We start from the raw sequence: 22,007 nt of genomic DNA on the forward strand, positions 1-22,007 counted from the left end.
TTTTAAGCCATGGTACATATTTGATAATAAATACAATGTTCTATCAAAATGTTTAAAGAGACATTAATTATTAGTTTTAAACAGTTATAATTCAATTCTCAGTAGTGTCATCAGTTCAAGAGAGTAAATAAAGTTGTAAGCTATGTATTTGAAAATCAGCATGCAGATTTTCTTTTTCATTATTGATAAAGACATTATTATGTTGTTGACATTATTGTGGATAAAATAATCAGCTAAGTTTCAATCTTTTGTATCTGAGTTTCTTTGTAAACATAATTAATTTATAGGACTTTCTAGAATGTTTGTCTAGAAGAAAAAAAGGCTTCTTCCTCCTTGTTGGTCATATTTCTATTTTTTTTAGGTTACAAAAACACAGATGTGAATACTTATATTTGATTTTTTGTTAGTGTGTTTATTCATTTATTCATCCATTAATTCTGTGAGTGTCCTGTTATGGTTTAGGTATTATTTTAGGTGCTGAGGATTCAGAAGTAAATATGATATAGTTCGTGTCCTCAAGCACTCATAGTCCAGTGGGAGGGAGAAATAAGCAGGAAATTATACTAATGTATGAAGAAAAGCAGAGTGCTGTGAGAGGTCACAGGACGGCCACCCAGTCTATGGCTGGAGGAAGGGTGATAAAGTCTACCTGTCCGAGAGGATGCCTAGGGTGAGTCTGGAGTAACCACTGACCCAAAATGTGTCTTGGGTCCTAAGGCATTAAGTAGAGCTCAGGGAGGGTTGACAGATAAGAGCCAAAATCAACAGATGTTAAAATGCCTCCATTGGTGATGAAGTACCCTCATCCTTCAGACAATAATTCTTCAAGATGAAGATGTAGACTTGTTTTATAGTAAGGTTTAGAGTTACTTCTAAACTGCTGAGAGCAAAAGGCAATTTCTTTTAATTTCCTTCCACATCAAGATTACCACACGATCCAATTGGGGAAGCATTTGCTTCCGCCTTTTAGAGTGGTAGCTGAGTTACTACTCATGTTGCCGTCACACAGATATTAAGATAATTAAGAATTCAGTGACTCAGAAATTGACATTAAATCTTTTCAACTCCATTTTGTTGCATATGGTAGCCTTAGGGGATTACAGTAGTTATTTCCAATTCTCAATCTCTTTCTCTCATAGCACGCGCGCACACACACACACTCCATTATTGTTTTGTTTGTGTGCTTGTGGCTAATGATTAATTTCCGTGAAAGTTGCCTATTTTACCAACTGTTCAACATGAAATAGCTTGGAAATTGAAATGAATCTACTGTGATTTTATGATTGACTCTTAGATAAGTCTGTTTTTCATTCTCTGATTTCATTTTTGAAATACCTAGGATTCAGTTGCTATATTACCATATAATAACAGATTTCTATTCACTGCCATATTTGTCTACTTTAACCTATTTTAATCTGTGTAGATCAAAGGTTTTGTTTCAGATTTAGTTATGTAATTTGTAGTTTTGTTTATGCTATTCTCACTTCACTTGCAGTACTTTGTGCTTTTAGCATTTTATTGTTCTATTAACATATCTTTGAAAAAAATTCCTGCCAACTAAACCTCCCTTTTTTTCTTCATACTTGTTAATATTTTAATTAAATTCTCCATTAGTTAGAACGTTGTGTGTCTGAATGTTTAGGACAATTGGCCAGGCCTGTGACTTTATAAACTGGTGGTGTTCTGGCCTTTTGATAGTTCTAAACTCTTGGAGTTTCAAAACCACTAAATAGATTTTAATTTTTCTTAGATTTTAACAATCTTGTATAGTTATAGAGGGTTCAATCTATATTTACTTTATTCATATGTAGTTATTTAAGGAGCTATGAACTACCACCATTACAAATTTCAGGAATGTACAGTTACCATATGATTTGTGATCGTATAAGTCCACACTGTCCGATATGGTAGCTACTAGCCATATGTGACCATTGAGTACTTGAAGTGTGGCTAGTGCTACGCAAGAACTGAGTTTTAAATTTTATTTTTAACTAATTTAAATTTAAATTTAAAAACTAATATTAAGTTCAGTTACTGGAAAATTTTTAAAAGTGTTTGGGACAACTTGGGTGCCTGAATCAATGTTTTAAAATGTTAATTTTATGAAATATCATGTATTTCTGATGAACATTTGGCATCTGAATTGTGATATGCTATAAGTATAAAATATGTGGTGAATTTTGAAGACTTAGTATAAAAAAATGTAAATGTCTTAGTTCATTTTGTGCTGCTGTAACAAAATACCTGAGACTGTGTAATTTATAAAGAATAGAAATTTATTTCTCATAGTTCTGGAGGCTGGTGAGAGCCTTCTTGCTGCATCCTCATGGTGGAAGGTGAAAGGGCAAAAGAGCATGCACGAGTGAGGAAAAGAGGGAAGGGGGCTGAACTCATCTCCTTTCATGAGGAATTCACTCCTGTGATAATGGTATTGATTCATTCATGAGTGCAGAGCCCTCATGACCTAATCGCCTTTTAAATGTCCCACCTCTCAACACTGTTGCATTGGGAATTAAGTTTCTGATCTTGGGGGACACATTCAAACCATAGCAGCAAAATTCCCACTAGGGTGGTGGAGGAGGAAAAGGGAAGCAAATGAGATGCTGCAAGCGAAGGAATGAAAGATAGCATTTAGAAACAGTTGACTGACAGAGGGTTAGGGGGAAGAAAGAGACAGGGATGAGTCACGAGTACTTTGGCTGGGAGATACTGAGGCCTACAGAGACCAAGTTACTGGTTCAAAGTTTCACAGTTCTTATTTCAGGAGTTTTAACTTTTTTTCTTATTGAGTGTATGTTCTGTCAAAAGCTTAGAATCTTGGGTTGGGATTTGGTTTATACTTCTGGACTGATAAATTTTGAGTTGTCAGTTCAGCCAAAGGAATATCACTACTCATACTTGACAACTTCTAAAAAAAGTAATTAAAAAAGAAACTGGTGACAGGACATAAAACACGTTTCCAAAGTTGACATACCATTTTGGTCCCTGGAGCGATTTTGCATTTGAGTGTTAGAAATGCATCTTTAAAATTCCGTTGTGGTACAGAGAAAGGCTTTTCCCAATCAGAAGAATGGATTTAAAATCTACTGTAGAAAAACACCACAGAGAAAAATATAGAAAGCAGCTGGCCCTCTTACCAATTTCAGAGCAGGAAAAGAATTTCAGTAGAGCACAAAAACAGCTTTCTTTCATAAAAGAAAACACAACAAGAAAAATAATCCTTGCTGTGTAGCCTTTTGCAGTTATTTTCTGTCGAGTATTAGATAGAGACCAGAGGGCTCAACATTGTTTTGATACCCTTGCAACTGGCAGATTGCCTGCCAGAGGAAGTTGGAAACAAACTGACCAGTTTTGTTCTTCCAGGTGGCACTTAAGCCACATTTTCTGCACTGTTGTTATCATTTAATTCCCTACTGAATATTGAGTGGTGTTTTTAGTTTACAGGCCATTTGCAGTGTCTTTCTGTTTCCTTTTTTTCGTTAGCCACATTAAGAAAAAAAAAAGGCAACTTGGGAAGCACTTTTGCAAATGTGAATTTAACAGGAAAGAGCACAATTGAAAATAACACAGCAAATAGCAATAAACTTAACTTTACCCCAGAACATAGTCCACTGGGATGTTAACCTCAAGGGAAATTTGCAGAAGGCATCATATGAGGACTTGCTAATAAAAGTAACTAGGCAATTTGAAAAAAAACTTAATTAATCCAGCATTCCAAAGGAGAGAGTAAAGAAGCAGTGTTATCTTAAAGCTTTATATTGATGTGTTTTTGGTATTGCTGAAAAGAATAAAAGGGTAAGGAAAAAAGTTGGTACTTTCATATCGATCATAAATTCTGTATGTGACATCTTTATCACAGCCTAACATTAAATATCACATAGAACACTGAAGGAGAAAAACAAAAGTATTGAATGAAGTGAACTAACTTTTATAGCAGAGTCCTATGGAAGAAACAGCATCAGCAGCATTATTCTGTTTTTTCTCTTTGGGGGAATATCTGCAAACTTTAATTAAGCAATTTTCATTTCTTTCTCTATTTTTTTTTTTTTGTCATCACTAAATCATTACACTTAGGGAACAAATTGACAGATTATGAAACACAGAAAACTGCTGGTTCAGTTGCAGAAGGAAATTTCCCCCCCAAATTATGACAGATTTTAAGCTGATTGAGTCATTTTGTTTTAGAGATATTAGCATAAATCTTCAGCTGAGGTTGTTACAATTCGTATTCATTCCAAACACGAATATTTGGTCCATAGATAATCATTTGTTTTTTATGTCTACTGTAGTGTAGGTGTAATTGGATAAGGAAAGAAAATGTATTTAAATTTGTATGACATTTTGAATTATAATCATTATATTTATTTTTGGCGTTGTTTTTAATGCATAGTATTTTGTTACAGTAAATATCTTTTCTAGTGTGCTTTCTTAGTGAAGTAAGATATGAGAAATTTAAAAAATATTTGGTTTGTCTATAAATAAAATAATCATTTTCTTTGATTCTTTATATCTTTTCAATTTATATATATAATATATGGTATATATTATATGACTTATAAATTAGAGAGTTGAACCTCTATAGGCAAATGGGATTCACACTTTTATTAAACAGAAGCAGAGAACTACTAATAGCCAAATAAACTTTTAAGGTGGTCATTATAAACCTTTAAATAGCCGATTTAGTCAATAGTAAGTGGGTGTACGTTTGTTTTGAATGCATTTGTCTTTAACTGGAGACGTTATTTTTACTCATTGTTGTTAAATGTACTGTTACTTGAAGGAAAGGGGTAAATTACTCCACTTGAAACTGAGGCGGTCATAAGACTGTGTCCTTTGATTCAATTGAATGGGCATGTATTCAAATCTTAATGGTTTTAGCATAATGTTTGGTCAGCCATGGAACAATAATATTTTCTTTGAAATGGTCAGCTAAACCCAAAGGGATACAAACAGGAAACTTTATTTTAACCAAACCTGCATCTTATGTGAAAATCAAACCATGATCTGTCTAGTGAGTGATTTTTAGTGTCTTTTTTTTCCTGCTTGGATTTATTCCAGATGAGATAGACAAGTGACACCAGTCAGCTCACTCTTCTTGCAGCCCATTGCTCTCTTAGCACAGGGAAGAGATACCATTTTCATCTGTTTTCCTGATTTAGATTGCCTTGCATTAGATTTTGTAGTGTAAGAGCCACTGATTCGAGAAAAGGGATTGTAGCCAGTCACCTAATTCTGAGTATTAGGTTTAATCACTAATTATAGTGTCAATACAGTTCTTGCTAATATTGAGGTCATTTCAATATTTATTATTCCTGCTGTGTTTTAGGCATTCAGCTAGAATCTGGGAATACAAAGATGAAAGAAACAGAGTCCCTGCTCTAAAAAAACTTACTGGCTGATGTATTGTTTTCATTTATTGCTATCTTTTTATAAAGGACCACGTGATTCCTAAATGCTCTAGATGTGTGAAGGCCAAATAGCAAAATATATATGTTTATAGATTGTATAGTTAAAGGTTGATTCGTAAGGCAATATTAACTACTCTGCATAGTGCTCCTAAAGTAATATCCAGAATATTTCCTTTGGTTTTGGGGTCTCAGTTTTAGATTGAATAAACACTCTATGAGTTAAGAAAAGAGCAATAAGAATGATCAGAATGGTGGATTTTCAGACTGTTTTTGTTTTTTCTTCTTTTTTGACTTCAAGCCTTTTTTTTCCTTTTTTTAAAAAAAATGAGGGCTGTCTTGGAATTACCTGAAAAAATGAGAGAATGTGAAAGACATGTATAATTTAAGTCTACTCTTGAACTGCCCTAATTCCATATTTGAGTCCTTGATTATTATACATATTTACAAAAGATGTTATTTAACCTCAGAAAGTTTGCAAACTCATAAGAAGTATTTGTAAAGAAGAAGGGAAAAATTACTCCCTGTAACTTTCTCCAATCTAGGTGAGTTAAAGAGATTGTCTTAAGTAGATGTGCCTTTGTGCAGGTAGGCAGAAGGGCATGATCTCAGAGTGAAAGAAAATCTTCTGGGTTGAAGATATTTCATTTTATGAAGAACTTACTGTTGCTTTGTCTCCCACGGATTTGTCACCCCTTTTCCCCTGGGTGATGGAGCTGCCAAAGATTACTCAAAGCCCATCTCTTCTGAGCAGTGAGAAGCCCAGAAAAAGGGGTTAATCTCCCAGAACCCTCAAGAAAGAGGCATTCCTTCCATTTGGGAAATTAACCACGAATTGGGGTTCTCTTCCTGCATTTATTCTCCAGACCAAGAAGTTACAGGAAGAGAACATAGGTGAGGTTTTTTCTAAGTACAGTTTAACAAGTTTAACAGTAGAAGCTGGTAACATTCAGTAAGGTGACATTCTGTAATGCAATTTTCAAGAAGTTAAGTCAATCCACTAACAAAAGCTTGATTTTAGCAAATATTCTCTTCTTGCAGCAATTTCCCAGTATCTTTACATATCAATCAGTAACCTGTCTGTCTTTGAGCCAGCAACCTTGCTGTGTTACAATTCCTTATCTTACAACAGAGACTATAGCCTGGGGAAAATTTCCTGTCATTTGCAAGGTCAATATTTGAAACTGCAAGGCTTTGGAAAACCAGGCCCTGTGAAGTAACTTGCTTTATGCATACTCCACAGCTTACTGTACTACCCTTATAATTAAAAAGAAGAATCGATACCTTATCTTTATTTCTCATTTTGTTGTGGGCAGTGCTAGTGTAATGGAAAGGGTACTGTTCCATCTTTGGATTCAGAAGACCTGGGCACTAGTGCAGGCATATGCTAATTCCTTCAGACCACAGGCCTGCCACTTACTCTCTGAATCTGTAAACCAGGGATAATTCTTCTTGCTTGGTATGTCTCATATGGTTGCAGTGAGAATCAGATGAAATATAGGTGAAAGTACTGGATAAGTTTTAAAGACTCAAATGTAAAGTTTTATGATTAGGAGGACTATTTATGTTATAAAAGAGAAACATCAAGGTTAAATATTAAAGAAATCTTGAATCTACAGTATAAAAAAATGTAAAATATTGTCTGGTTAGTTGTTCACACTCTATTCCTTGAAGTAGTTAAAATCTACTGTATGTAGTTTATAGTGTATAGTATATATGTATAGGGTATATTGTGTAGTGTAAGACTACACATTTCAGGGAATTATCCTACACTGGCCTCTGGTGGATGGACTAAATACATGTCTACACATAACGATCAGCCAGGGTATTTACATGCTTTGACAAAGATAAGGTATCAGATTCTTCTTTTTAATTATCAATTTTTAGATTCTACTTTATGAAATTTTTACTTGGGAATCCTACCTTATGAATATGTAAAAATCACCTGGGAGATGCTTATTAAAATGCAGATTCTCAGGGATCTGTCCCCAAATTCTGATTCGGTGGTTCTAGAGTGCAGCCCAGGAACCTTGACTTTCAGACCAGCTTTGAAAAATAAGCCCTAAATGAGATTGAGGAGAGGTTTAGGGAGACATATGAATTACTCAAAATTCTGTGCTCTCTTTTGTATATACTGCATTCCAGGAATAAGGTCTACAGCTTTCATGAAATTGTGACAGCCCTCCTCCCCAAAGGGTAAGAATGATGATTTTAATTTAAATATGACTTTTATGTCACCATTTTATATTATTTAAAAGACATTTTGACTGTGAAAAAGTGACAGGTTATAGGAATAATTTTACTGTGATCTTGCAGATCTCTGACATAGAGGCTAAGATATAATAGTTTCCAGAATTTTAGGGTGGGCTTTGGTTCAGCATGCATCTGCCCCAAGTCTGAAGGATTATAGTGCATGTGTCTGTAGGCCAAAGCTACTGCATTAGAGAGAAATGACCTTTACACTTCTGTCTATTCTTGCCAGAAGAACTGTGTACTTTGTGAGTATTTTGCTATTAGCAAGTGAGTGCACACTCAAGAAAACAAGACCACACAAACTGTGGAGGCATCTTGTTGCCTGTACTTCTAGGAAATGCCCCTCCAATAATTTTGCTGCTTCTCATACTTTTTCTCATACCTTTTCATGTATTTCATACATGAGGGCACCTGGTAAGTTTTAAAGGCTTACTCAAGAGTAGAGTTTTATGATTAGGCTAACTATTTATGATTTAAAAGAGGACATCAAAAATATTAAAAGAATTTGACTTACAATATAAAAATCTAAAATATTATATATTTATATATAATATTTTTCCTTCTCCATTAATTCGAAGAAAGAGTTTTTAAGAAGGAAGAAAATGCATATAAATATTCTCCCTAGATTGAGAAGGAGCTTGGTTGGAGAAAATGCTTTTCATCTAAACCAAAAAATAAGCTTGTTTTTAAATTTTTTTTGTTTATGGTAGAAAAATTAGAAAATACCCAGAGGCCACACACATACAGCAAAATAAAAAACACACTCTTTCTATAGCAGTAGAATTTTTAGCTACTCTATGGCCACCTAGAATAAAGATTACATTTCCCGGTCTCTCTTGCAGCTGGGTATAGCCATTTGACGAAGTTTGTGTCAGGGAGATGTGAGGGGAACTGTTAGGTGCAACTGATGGGTCATATCCTTAAGTCACGTGCCCTGGATTCTTTTTAACCTTTTCTCCCTGGCTAAAAGTTGGCAATCATTAGAGCAACTCCCTTAGACCCATACATGGAATCCATGTGCTGAGGATGGCAGAGCATGCCACCAGCTTGGATCCCTGGATCATCAAGTTAATCAGAGCCTACCCATGTGCCCTAAACTGTTACATGACAGAGAAATAAAATTATTGTTTGAGCTGCTCTATTTTGGTGTTTCCTTGATATAGTAGCTTAAATCATGCCTTAACTAATAGCAGAGAAGTGATGTATGTGCGTTCTTTTTTCCTTTCTTCATCCTTTTGCTTGGAACAAGGGTGTGGTGGTGTGCCATCCTGGACCATGCAGAGAAGGGTGGTGCCCTGGGGATGGCAGACTAGTAGAATGATAAAAGGAGCCTAGGCTCTGAGATGAGTGTGGAAAAGAACAATCATATTCACCCTGGATTGTCTATATCTATACCGTCACATGAGAGAGAAATAAACTTTCATCTTGTTTAAGCTATTGTTACTTTAGGTGTCTCTTCTATGTAGGCAAACCTATAATCAATTAAGTAATAAAACAATAATATTTTGTCTTAGAGATAAATCATGGGTGTATGCATCCTTTCTGAATTTTTCTGTTTATTAATATGTACATATGTATGCAATTACTAGTTAAGAACACAGGAGTTGGAGACAACCAGGATTTGATTCAGCTCTGCTGCTAACTAGGTGGCCTTGGGAAAATTACTTAACATCTCTGAGCTTCAGTTTTAACATCTGTAAAATGGATATAATAACTTCTACCTCATAGACTTGTTATTAGGATTAAACAATTACATATATTTAAAACACACACTTGTACATGTATACTCATATACTTATTTATTTATATTTATAGCACTTGGTTTATAAATAGTAAGGGCTTAACCTAGTATTTTCATTCATTCATATATTCAGCAGATTTATTATAATTATTTTATAAAAGTGGGATTATACTATACATACTCTTTTTGTAACTTGCTTTTTCACATAATATTATATTATGATCTTCCCATGGCAATTAATATTATTATTTAACACTGTTTTTGATGACTGCATAGTAATCAGTTGTACGAATATGCCATAATTTATTTAACCATCCTCTTTTTGTTGGACATTTGAATTATTTTCAATTTATTCAATAAATGTTTATTGTACACTATGTGCTAAGTGCTATTCACATAAGTGAACAAAGTAGACAAAGATCATTGCCTTCAGAGAATTTGCATTCTAGAAGGGGTAACAGACAATAAGAAATAAATATAATAAATAAGAAAAATATCTGTTAGAAGATAGTAATTGCTCTGGGACAGAAAAAAACACAGAATAGCGTATAGGGGCTCATGTGTGCCGGCAGGAGGGTTGAGGGTTGCAGTTTTATGTAGGGTGATCTGGTTAGGCCTCCCTGGAAAGATACAGATGGGAAGAAGATGAGGGAGTTAAGCCTGCAGATATCTGAGGCCCAGGGAACAGCTGGTGCAGAAGCCTGGTAACAGCAGTGGCTGGTCTGGTTCAGGAGCAGTGAAGAGGCCACTGTGGCTGGAGTAGCCTGAGCAAAGGTAAGGAAAGAGGGAGCTGAGGTCAAGGGCATGGAAGTGGGGCAGACCAGGTACTGATAGCCTTCTAGGTCCTTATAAGGATTTTGGCTTTTATTTTTTTATTTTTTTGCACCCTTCGTGTTTATGGCCTTTGGATACATTTTTACACATGGAAGTGCTGGTTCAAAAATATGCAAAAGTGTGTGGCCTTGATTGAGTTAAAATTTTCAAGGGAATAGATTAGACATTTTTGGCTTTGTAGTAAAATCTTTGTCCACATACTTGATTATTTCTTTTGGACAAATTCTCAGATATGGAAATGCTAGCTTGATGATATGCAAAATGTTATGCCTCTGAGTGAGTAAAAGTTTTAAGGGAATAGATTGTATGTTTTTTATAGGCAGAGGCCATGTCATCTAACTTTCTAAACTCCTCTTCTAGGCTGGAAGACTGGTGTTAAGCACAGAGTGAATACTCGGTGCAGAACTTGCCGGTTAAAGGGTTGAGTATCAATCTACGTTCCAGTTCTAATTGTTATGTGTCCTTTGGAGCGTAGAATGAGTATTTTACCTTACAGGAACTGTGAGTGAGTTCTTGATGGTGAGGACCCGCTCTCCTTTGGCTTACATTTTAGTATGAAAAGATAGGCTACGAACAATTTAGAAAGGTAATTTCAGATGACTTCATATAAATATGAAGAAAACAGGGCCCTGAGAGACTGGCCTGATGCTATGTCTGTGAGAATACTGAGGAGATAAAGTGATAGTTGTATTTAGCCACAGTGAACACATGCATTTCTTCCATTGTCTGGGCATGGAGAGAAGCTGAAACTCTACAGTTATCCTTTGGTTTGTTTTCATCATGTTGTGGCACTGCATGGAATAGAATTAACGTTGATTGTCCTCGAATCAAACTAAATATTATAATCAAGGGGGTAAAAATGTGGAAACAATCTAAACGTCCATCAACTGGTGAATGAAAAAATAAAATGTGGTCTTATTCATACAGTGAAATATTATTTGACAATAAAAAAGAGGGAATACTAATATATACCACAGCATGGAGGAACCTCAGTAATGTTATGCTAAGTGAAAGGAGTCAGGTGCTAAAGACCACCTATCATATGATACCATTTATATGGAATATCTAGAAAAGACAAATATAGAGCAATGGAAAGTAGATTAGTGGTTGCCTGTAGTTGGGGGTAGGAGCAGGGAATAACAACTGCACGTGGGCACCAGGCACCTATTTGGGGAGACAGAAATGTTCTAAAAATTGATTTGTGGTGATGGTCATACAGCTCTGATTATTTACTATAAATCATTGAATTGTAGTACACTTAAAAATGAGTGAATTTTATGGTATGTAAATTATATCTCAATAGAGCTGTGGAGAGGTGGATACTTAGATTCTTGCACTGGGTCCTTCACCAGAGGAATGTGTGGCCTTGTGTCTGGGTTTGGCTCAAGAACTAGGAGCGTCCTGCTTGTTTGTAAATATTTCCTATTAAGAAAATAAATCAATTGTGCATAGACTTATGAGTTTTAAGTAGAAAAGGATCGTGGCGCAAATACAAATGAACTTCTTGGGTGCAATAGATTCTACCTTGTGTAGACATGTTGCCGGCAGCTATCACCCTGTTAGGGATTCTGGAGCTACAGGAAGCTGTGGTCACATATGCTGCATCTTCTTCCACCCTGGGCCACCTCCTTCTGTGGCCTGGACTAAATCATTTGGGGAGGTAAGTTCATCTTATGGGTAGATACGTGTGGCCTCTCTGCAACTAACTGTAATCCACTTGACTGGTTGCAAGTATGCTGTATTATCCACTTCCACCGCCACGGAGATTGTTAAAAAAGAAAAAAAGTTATCTAGGGCATGCCAAATTAAACATAAAAGAATGGTCCAAACTGCAGTGGAAAGATAAGGTGAATATTCCGTGATATCTAGAGGGAGAAAACAACCAGTTGGAAATAAGTGTCTTTATTTCTGTTCTTGAAACACACACAAAAAAACTTACTTTGTAAGTTCTTTTTTTCTTTTCTAAATCGCTTCTGTTCTTATCACTCCCATCATAGCTGCGGTTCCCTTTACTTCTCACCTGGATTACTACTGTTGCTCTGTACTTTCTGTCTCTAGTGCCTGAACCACTCTGCTGAATTCTATCCATTTCACCTCCTTAGAGCACTGCTCTGATTGTGACTTTCCAGGACCTAGCTCAAATACAGTTTTTGTCAAGCCCTCCAAATATACCCCATCCATTCTCTGACTTTGTACCTCCTTTATATCATCTACCATAGATACCTTGTATTTTGGTGGTTTGCATACACGACTTAACTTCTTAGTTTGTCAGCTTTGTAAGGGTAGTGACTGGGTCTTACCCATCTTTGTCACTTTGCACATAGTTGATTCCCAGAATATAAATTTTAGATTAAATGAGCTGTATAACTCAACCGTTGCACACATTTTCTTCCTGAAAATAATCTTCCAGCGATGTTACCCTCTTTTGACATTTTTGTCTCTGTAAGTGCCTAATGCTGGACATTTCAGAAATTTCAACCTACTGCTATTGTGTCCCTCACATTTTTCCAGGCCAGGGTTGTGCATTTGTGCCCTGTCAGGTTGATGGCTATGACTGTGAATAATGAGTCAATTATCATTCAACTTCGGGGAAAGCACAATTATTCCTGACCAGTCAGGCTGAGGTAATCCTCTCCTCCCTGTGCCCTTTCAAATGAAGAACATAAAACAGTTGGAATTCAGAGCACTGCAAAGGGAATTTAGACAAAACATTCACCTGCTGAATTTAGCTTCTTTGGATTTATTCTGATTTATGATTGATTGGTTTTTAAATTGCTTATTTAGTCCTAATGACTATTGCTCCAGGGGAGTCCAAGATACCAAGGAGCATGTGACCAAGAAGCAGTGGAATGAAGTAGTTTGACTGGACAAATCAAGAGCAAATATTATTGTCCAGAGAAACATTGCTTTAGGCAAGAAGTATAATATGAAAATCACCCCCTGACTTTCAAAGTACCCAGCCTTGTTATAAGCATGATTGCTTATCCCCTATTCTCTTTGTAGAAGGCTTTTTTGCAATTGCCCAGTGTTGCACAGAATTCTCCCCTCGTGAAGTTTTCTTTCCTTCTAGCAATATATTCAATATCTCATCGTGACTGAGAACGTGCTCTTGATTTATATTGCTATTGACTATAGTGCAGAAGAACAGACTCTCCAAGGTTGCTGGCAGGATTTGGTCATGAATTATCATGTTGGTTGTGCTGATCTGTGAAACCTCTACCACGAATGTGATAATACTTCTTAGCACACAGACATAGTCTGTCTTTTGTTTGGATGAAACTGAATTTTTGAAAACGTTTCTTCCAAAAATTGAATTCTCCAAAAACAATCATTTTTATCTGGAAGATTTATGACCAATATGTAGTGAGTGTCTAATTGATCAAGGCATCAAAAGTTTTAACCTTTTCAAGGAGGGTAACCTTTTTCTCTGGTCTGAAATTAGACACGATAGGTGTAGTGGGGGCCTTGTAAGGGTGATCTGTTGGAAGCTTGACTAGTATAAAAATGAAATTGAAGTTCCATTGTGATGGAGTTTGGATGTGTTGTCCCCTCCAAAACTCGTGGAAATTTGATCTCTAATGTGGCAATGTTGGAAACTAATTGAGTCATGGGGGCAGATCCCTCATGAATGGATTAATGCTCTCCCTGGGGGAGGGGATTAATGAGTGAATTCTCACTCGATTAGTTCCCGCGAGAGCTCGTTGCTTAAAAAAGACCCTGGCACCTTCTCTGTCTCTCTTGCTTCCTCTTGCCATGTGATCTGCTTGTACCTGCCAGCTGCCTGCCACTTTCCCACCATGAGTAGAAGCAGCCTGAGGCCCATGCCAGATGCAGCTGTCCCAGAATCATAAGCCAAATACACCTCTTTCCTTTATAAATTACCCAGTCTCAGGTATTTCTGTTATAGCAACACAAAACGGACTAAAACATGTTGCTTCAGAATAATGAAACCTCTAAAAATCTGAAGAAAAAAACTTTTGTCTCATCTGTATTGAAGTTTTGACTCAGAAATGCCCAAGGAAACATTCTTTCAGGTCTCAATAACCTACTTGTTCTCTGAAATTTTGCTGTTTGATTTCTAAACTGTATTATGTCTGACACTTATTTCAAAGCAAGAAACTTTGGGGATGAGATGAAAAGGTGGTAAGGACTCTGATGAAAAACAGAAACAGAAGAAGAGACGAATGCTCGGGTGGCACGATTGGATCGCCACCAGGATAGCTCTGGGAAGTAGCTCTGGCTCTCTAACCAGGCTTTTGGCCACTTCGGGTCCTGGGCTGTGCCAACATCTGCCATTCTGACATTATTATACTGAAAAATAACCTTTTTCCTATCTCATTGTGCCAAAAGACTTATTATTTGCAGGTTTAAAAAAATTTAAAAGCCTTTATAAGAAGCACTTCTGGGTCTTTGGAGGGATATAGTATGTATGCTTGTGAAACTAATTTCGAAGTTTGGAAAGGAGCTTTAAACTGTGGGTTTAATCAGAGAGGGATCAAGTTCTTTTCTTCATCTTCTGGCATTTTAAAAAATGAAAACTTTATGTTTACAAAGGGAGGGCATTTTAAGAGTGGACAAGGATTTTTGTTAGATCTGAGACCCCGATAATTGTTCAACATCAGCGTCAGAAGCTGGGACTTCATTGTATTTTGCTTTTTATTTCGAAGGAGCTTTATCTGGTTACCTGTGAAGTAACCTGGGTGTTTTATTGAAAATGATAAAGTACATCGAGTGATATTAGAGCAAATAGAACTTGTTCTTGTAGAACATCTGATATCTTCAGACATCACTGTGCTTTTCAAGAACTTAAGTCAATAGACTATTACAATAATGCTGAGCTGGGTACATAGGATTTTCTTAGTCAGTACTAGATTCAGGTTGTGCTTGACTTAAAGGGTAAGGAGGGAGAACTGAAACATTCTGCCTCTTATTAGAACAATGCACTGAGGAATGGTGGTAGCTGCAGGAAGTCTTTTTCCCTTCTAACTTTGATAAAGTTTGAGAAACCCTTTCATTCTCACTTAACTCCTGTTTCCAAGCATCTCTCTGCCTATCTTGCTCTGTCTTGCTACCACTACTTATTGTTGCCCTGGGTCTGATGCAGGACATCTTTGTGGCTATAAAAGAGGAAGAAGTTGGGGAGAGTGAGTCCTAAGACCATTTCTTCCTCACTTATCTGATCCTTCATAGTGCTGGTTACCCCAGCAGTCTTCTTAGCAACCCTCGAAATACCTTACTCAGTAACCCCTCTCCCTAGTCCCTCCACTCCCAGCAGCCAAGACTGGTATTTCACACCAAAGGTTCTAAGGATTTGTTTAGGCAAAAGGCAGGGACCACTTCTCCCTGTAGTAGCTCTTTAGGAGTTATTAGCACTGGTGCAGTAGGCAGTAGTAGAGAGCTGGCCTGAGTTTGCGTTTTTTATGGATATGACCTTTTTGAAGAGAAAGTGATGCATTCAGTATTTGTGTTTTTCTTCCCTGACTTATTAATGATGTATTGTAGACTAGGTCACCTTATCTCTGTTCCCTGATGGTATTTCTGTGTTAATGTCCTGAAGATACCTCCACAAGTCTTAATTCTACCAATGACGGGGTATTTGTAAGCAAACAAGGGATTCCAACTGGACTTGCACCAGGCTGTGATCATTGCTACAACATGAATCTCACTGATTTTGATGTCGTGTAACTGACAGCTCAAGAGAAACAAACATGACCACTTTGATGGATTAGGCTATCTCATAACCTCTTCAGTTAAAAACCTGCCTAAAGAGCCCACAGATTAAACAGTCTGTGCCTCTGGAACATTTTTATGGTGGAGTTTACTAAGGAAATGGAACACGATTCCCCAACTCAACAACTTCTTTCACTTGACTTTTGAATTCCTTTATCACTCTTCTAGTGATCATTGACATAGATTCTTGTATTTGCCATTGTCATTTACAGCAAGCAATTTCCAGTTTTAGAATGTACTCTGCACTTTAAGTTCTTCTGTGACTATTGTAAGCTTTTCTTCTTTGTCTCCTTTCTTTTTTCTTCTTCTAGTTTCTTTATTTGCTATATTTTTTTCTAAGTAGCAAAGAACAGTGATTAGGAGGATAGGTTCTACAGTCAGAAGGCCTGGGTTCAGGTCTCCACTGTGCTATTTAACAGCTCTGTAACCTTGAACAGGTTACTTAATCTCACTGTCGGCCTTGGTTTTCTTATCTATAAAGTGGGGATAGTAACAGTATCTACCTCTAGGGGTGTTGTGAGGCTTAAATGAGATGATTCATGAGATGCTAATAAGGGTTTCTGATACTCAATGAATGTTAACTCTTAATAATTTTAATTGTTACTACTAATATTAAAAGTAATTTTATGGCTTAAACCATTACCTCACAATCAGATGTTAACTTAAGGTGTGATATATCTCTCCCACATTTTAGCCTACATTTGCAGCTGCCTTTGGGTCATTTCCACGATGATTTCCATTGGCACCTCAAATGCAACATGGCCAAAGCTAGATTCATTATCTCTTACCAAATTCATTTCATTTTATTTTTCCCCACAATTCTGTTAATGGCATCACGATATCATAATTTTAATTTAATCTTAATTTAGTCTTAATTTAGGATGAATCTTAGACTCTTTTGTTAGCCTAAGGAGATAATTAAGAATGTGCATGAAATTAGTAGAAAGGTATTTATTGTTTATAATTTTAAATAATTATAATAAGTCAAGAATTAGTTAAATAAACTATTTTAGATTTATATAATGGAGTTTTCTATAGTTATTAAAATTACATAGAGGAATACTCAGTACCATGAAAAGAAAATTTGCTGGCAAGCTGAGTTATAATACATTATGTACAGTATGATTCTATTTTGATATTTAGAAGCACGTGGATGCACAAAAAAGATTAAAAAGATAGCTACTATAAAAATTTTGTTGTGGGTTTTCTGGCAGGTAGGATTATGAGTGGTTGTCACATTTTTCTCTTACAAATTTTCTAAAATTTATACATTGTTTCCATATAAGGAAAAAAAATCCTCAAATTTAGAAAAGCATGGGATAGGTAATATCTGAGAGACTTGCAAATACTATATTAACCTTTTAACAATGGCTAAGAACATAGCAGGCACTCAAATATTTGTTGATTGTTGAATAAAATATTGTTATCTTTCTGTGCATTTTTAGAAATAACTTTTTGAAGAGTGGTTAATGCCTCAAGCATTCAGTTTGCAGAGTTCTTTGAAAAGTAGTCTTTTTTTTTTTTTTTTTTTTTTTTGTGAAAGTTTCTCAATAAACACAAACCAGAATGGTAGTATGGTGGATATTTTCTAATACTATATGACTTATCATTTCAGAGGATGATGTGACCAAAATGGGAGCATTTGGAACCAATTCTTCAGGAAACATATTAACTTCAGCAAAATTTACTCATAAAAATGAATCTAATGACCGTTGTCTTAGAAATAAAACCATCTTTCTTCATACTTCATCACAATGTTCGGAAAAAGAACAGGTAACACTGTGGCACATTTATAGAAATAGTCTGAGGGAAAAAAGCATTCTTCATGAATTAAAAACAGGACAGACTATAAGAAACATTGGACAGTTATTGGATTGGTAACTCCTTATTCTAGGAGGAGTGCCATTGGGGCACTTTGTTGAAAATCACCATTACATTTCGTGATTTCAGCAGCCATTGTTTATGATGGTAACTGGTTTATCTTCAATTTTTGTTAAAAGCCTCTTAAGGATCTGCCATCTATAAATTCTTTTTGAAATTATTTGTATCTTTTAACTTACCCTCTGTTTGGGACCAAAGAGTTTCTTTTTATAATTCTTTGTGTAAAATGGCACTTTTCTTTTACCTGTCCTAGATTTCTTTCAAAGTTGAAGTAGAATCTGTTATCTTGTTTTCTCTAAGGTTTGGTCAGTAAATGTTGGATACTTTCTTCCTAATCTTCAAGATCGTATAGACTCTATTCACATTCTCCTTAGCTATGGTTTTAAATTATCAAGGAATCAGAGTTGAAGCTATTCTACTTTTAAGTCATTTGAGTTAATTTCTGCCTCATCATGTCTTCCCTGCAATATTGTTAACAGAATTGTATAAGAGATTGGGGTTTTATAAAAGGGAACAAAAATCTATATGTTAGAAATGTATTTATAGTAGAGGTCTTTAACTCTTTATTTCCAGAACTTGCTTCCAGTGAACTTTATTCCTAAAGGATTCACTCTTGCTGGCAATTATTGGCCACTGAGACTAGAGGCAAAGAATTGTTGAATGAAGTTGCTTTTCAGTAACTTGAAAACGTTGTATTAACATTCTCTGATTTGTCCATCAGAGGTTCATTGGGATGGGATAGGGGGTTGGAAGTGTTCCTATTTTACATATGAGAACACTGAGGTTTAGTAATGTACTCCAGGTTATACTGTGGATGAGTCTAGGGCATAGAAGTAGAAGTCAGACCTTCTGAAACCGATTCCCTGAGCACTGCTATGGTTTAGTGAATCTGATCTATCATGCATAGCTAATTAAAAACTGGAAGGGGGGTTGTATCATCTGAAGTGCTACAAGATCAGATCCTATTTTTGGTTATTTCATTTTCTCATCAATATGTCCTCACTGTATTTTCAGATAGTGGTGAATGAAGGCCAAAAAGTGGGCAGTTCCTTTCAAGGTGATCTGAATCGGGCAGGAAAAGTGAAGGTAAAGCACAATTCAATTTTCCTTCCGTGGTGAAAAACACAAAAAGACAAAAAAAACCCACAGGACTTATTTGCTGTCCTTTATACAAAGTTGGAGAATTCAGCAGATTTTGTCCTTACAAATTTTTTTTTTTTTAAGTTGATGTTTGGATATCTTAAATTGTTCTTGCTTGGCTGAGTTCTGGATATTTTTCCCTTAAAGCTTAAGAAATGAAAGGGGTGCTTTGATAGAGAAACGTGACTCCAGTCCCCCTTTGCATAAGGCTTTAGGAAAAATAACAATATAACAGATTCTCAAATTTTAGTTCTGAAACAATCACATGGAAGATAAATTTTTGCTGTCACTTTGATGCTAAGTAATAACTGCAGTTATATTCTTATAAGCAATGGAAGCTACCATTTAAAATTCCTATGTAGTAGCCATGGTCTGGGAAGTAGAGTTGGGGCGGGAGGAAGACCCAGCCTGTCTTTTGAATTCCAGTTATGAAATATAAATTTGTAATTTTAAGGTATTTTATTATGCATATGTTTAGATCATGAGCATAAAAGGCATTGCAACCTTATGCCTTTACTCTACCAGGTCTCATTTGTGCTAGTGGTAAAAATATTTTCTTATTTACACTCTGTAATATTCACCTGAGATGAATTAGTTCATGTATGAAATGTTACCATTTTGTTCATCTAAAATGTCTCATTGTCAGCTTGCAGTGGAAAGCAATATTCCACGTGGAATAGTTTTTCATTGAAATGCTGCTATTGTGTCTGTAAAGGTTATTTGCTCTGCTTTTTACCTTTGAAGTAATTTTCAGTTTTATTTGCTTGAAGAGAGAACACTTAATTTTTAGCCCTGCTCACCTCTATTGTGATTTACCCGGGGCAGGATGATTTTGTTTGGAACGAACCTTTCTCTCCTGCTTTTAGTTTCTTCTCTCTGGCTCTTGAGAATGCTATAAAAAAGCAGGCTGTTATGATAATAGCCAGACTTATCACCACCATTTGCTTGAGAAGCCAAGGCAATAAAGCAAAAACACAAAAAAGAGAAATACTATTTTGGATTGTTATGGTGGTGGTATATATTCTGGGATAGGATCTAGAACAAAGTCTCTTTTTGAAAACTCCCAAACCATTTTTTCTCTTTCAGTATAGAGATCAGACTATGGTGCCTACAGAATCTAGACCAACTTCCAAATTTACAACTCATTTCCAATGTCTCTGAGAAAGCACAGTAAACACAAAGGCCTTTGGGACTCAAGAGTTAATGAGAAAAGTGGATTTAGCTGCTCAGTTGAGTGTTGTGGAAGTGGATTCATTGACTCTTCATTGCATTTTTACTTTGTTTAATATGCATAAAATGATGTTAATCCTCTTCTAGGTAAACAATTTCCTAGATTTAGAAGATTTGGACATGGATGAAGAGATTAAGCCCCAAATGAGCAAGGGTATGCTTTCTGTTTCTATACTGCTTGTCCTCTTTCTAGAACTACAAATAAGGCTTTAGACAGCCTATCTTTTTTTTGGCAATCCTTACCTCTACCTCCCCTAAGATAGAAAAAACTAAAGTTGGGAAATTTCTTTTTCAGTAACAAAGATTTCAGCTGAAAGGTCAAAGCCTCTTGAAGATTGTAAAACCTTTGGCCTTAAATGAAATAGAGATGGCTCCTCCCGCCTTACAATTTACCACATGATTGATTCTTGGATAATTGTCTCAAGTAGAACTCTTGTAAACTTGACCCCTTATTTCCTAGAAGCACAATCTTGTAAATTAAGATTATTTTTGAGGGATTCATAAAATATCAATTGATTGTAAAAATTATAAAAATATCGGAATTGATTGCAAAAATAGAAAGAAAAGAAAATCCAAATGTTTACTTTTAAAAATATTTATTACATATGTAAATCAAACACTTAATATATATTGTAAATGTTTCTCCTGGGGCATTTTTTTCATGTGGTCTGGACTGAAAAAGGCTTAATGCTAGTCCATTGATGTTTACGTAGATGATGACTTTTACCTTTCTTGGTTAACATTTCTGTGTAAGCCTAGGTATCCTTTGTTGTTCAAAGGACTTTTGAAATACGTTCAAAAGTAGGGTTATTTATTTTGAGAACACTCATTCCTGATTTAATATTCAAGAATATCTCAAAGTCATTGTTAAATTTTAGGGAACGGAGGGCTGGCCCTGTGGCTCACTCGGGAGAGTGCAGCGCTGGTAGCGCTGAGGCCGCAGGTTGGGATCCTATATAGGGATGGCCGGTGCGCTCACTGGCTGAGTGTGGTGCAGACCACACCGTGCCGAGGGTTGCGATCCCCTTACCAGTCAAATAAAAAAGAAAAAACCAGTTTGTGATATTGTGTGGGTTGATTATAGGTTTGTGAGGATGAATTTGGAAAAAAAAAAAATTTAGGGAACGGACAGTTTCCCTGGAGGTTTCATTGTTGATATTTAGCAGTTGTTTACAGTCTTTTGGTAGTCATAAACATGAATTATGGTCGTTATTGTTGGGGGAGGATGGCTTATTTATAATCAGGCAGGAGTTAAAGTGACTGGGTGTAGTTGGTTAGGGGATGGTGACGATCTGTAAATTTGGTTGTGTAATCCTCTGCTCTAGCTTTTTTGACTGCTCGAATTTGAGAGGCTTTGGTAATAGGAAGCGATTAACCTTTTTATTCTGCTTTCAAACATCACACTACTCCATTAGAGAGATTGTTTCTCAAGCACTCTATCAACCAGTAGACTTTGTAGATTTTTTAGTTACTTGTTTGGTTTAATTGAGATTAGAGAGCTAAAGGAATCACATCCAGGGAGAGGTTCTCTAACTTTCATACCCTGGGTGGCTCTGAATATAATAAGAGCAGCTTTGGGTTCCAGTTGGATTCAAAAGAAGAGCTGAGGACTTGTCAGGAAGCTGTGTTTGTAGAGCAAGCACACAGTTTTGGGTTTTGGGTGATTTAGGGAAGGAAACTTGTTAAAATGCAGATTCCTGGGTCCTGTTCCCAAGAGAGAGTCTAATTTAGAATGTTTTTGGTGTCTAGTGATCTGCATTTTTAACCAATACCTCAGGTAATTCTGATATAGT

At 36.0% G+C, this 22,007-nt stretch overlaps 1 protein-coding gene across 9 annotated transcripts in view; it reads left to right on the forward strand.

The window, feature by feature from the left end:
• The window catches only part of LOC134376958 (intraflagellar transport-associated protein-like), a 62,338-nt gene that overhangs the window by 18,116 nt on the left and 22,215 nt on the right, over positions 1 to 22,007 (forward strand). For all 9 annotated transcript variants that reach the window (XM_063095553.1, XM_063095554.1, XM_063095548.1 and 6 more), the window contains 3 exons: positions 17,579 to 17,736; positions 18,859 to 18,930; positions 20,302 to 20,368. In XM_063095553.1, coding sequence (XP_062951623.1) covers positions 17,579 to 17,736; positions 18,859 to 18,930; positions 20,302 to 20,368 — 297 coding nt within the window. The remainder of the gene's footprint in view (positions 1 to 17,578; positions 17,737 to 18,858; positions 18,931 to 20,301; positions 20,369 to 22,007) is intronic.

This window comes from Cynocephalus volans, chromosome 4, assembly GCF_027409185.1.
Source record: "Cynocephalus volans isolate mCynVol1 chromosome 4, mCynVol1.pri, whole genome shotgun sequence".
Lineage (NCBI taxonomy): Eukaryota > Metazoa > Chordata > Mammalia > Dermoptera > Cynocephalidae > Cynocephalus > Cynocephalus volans.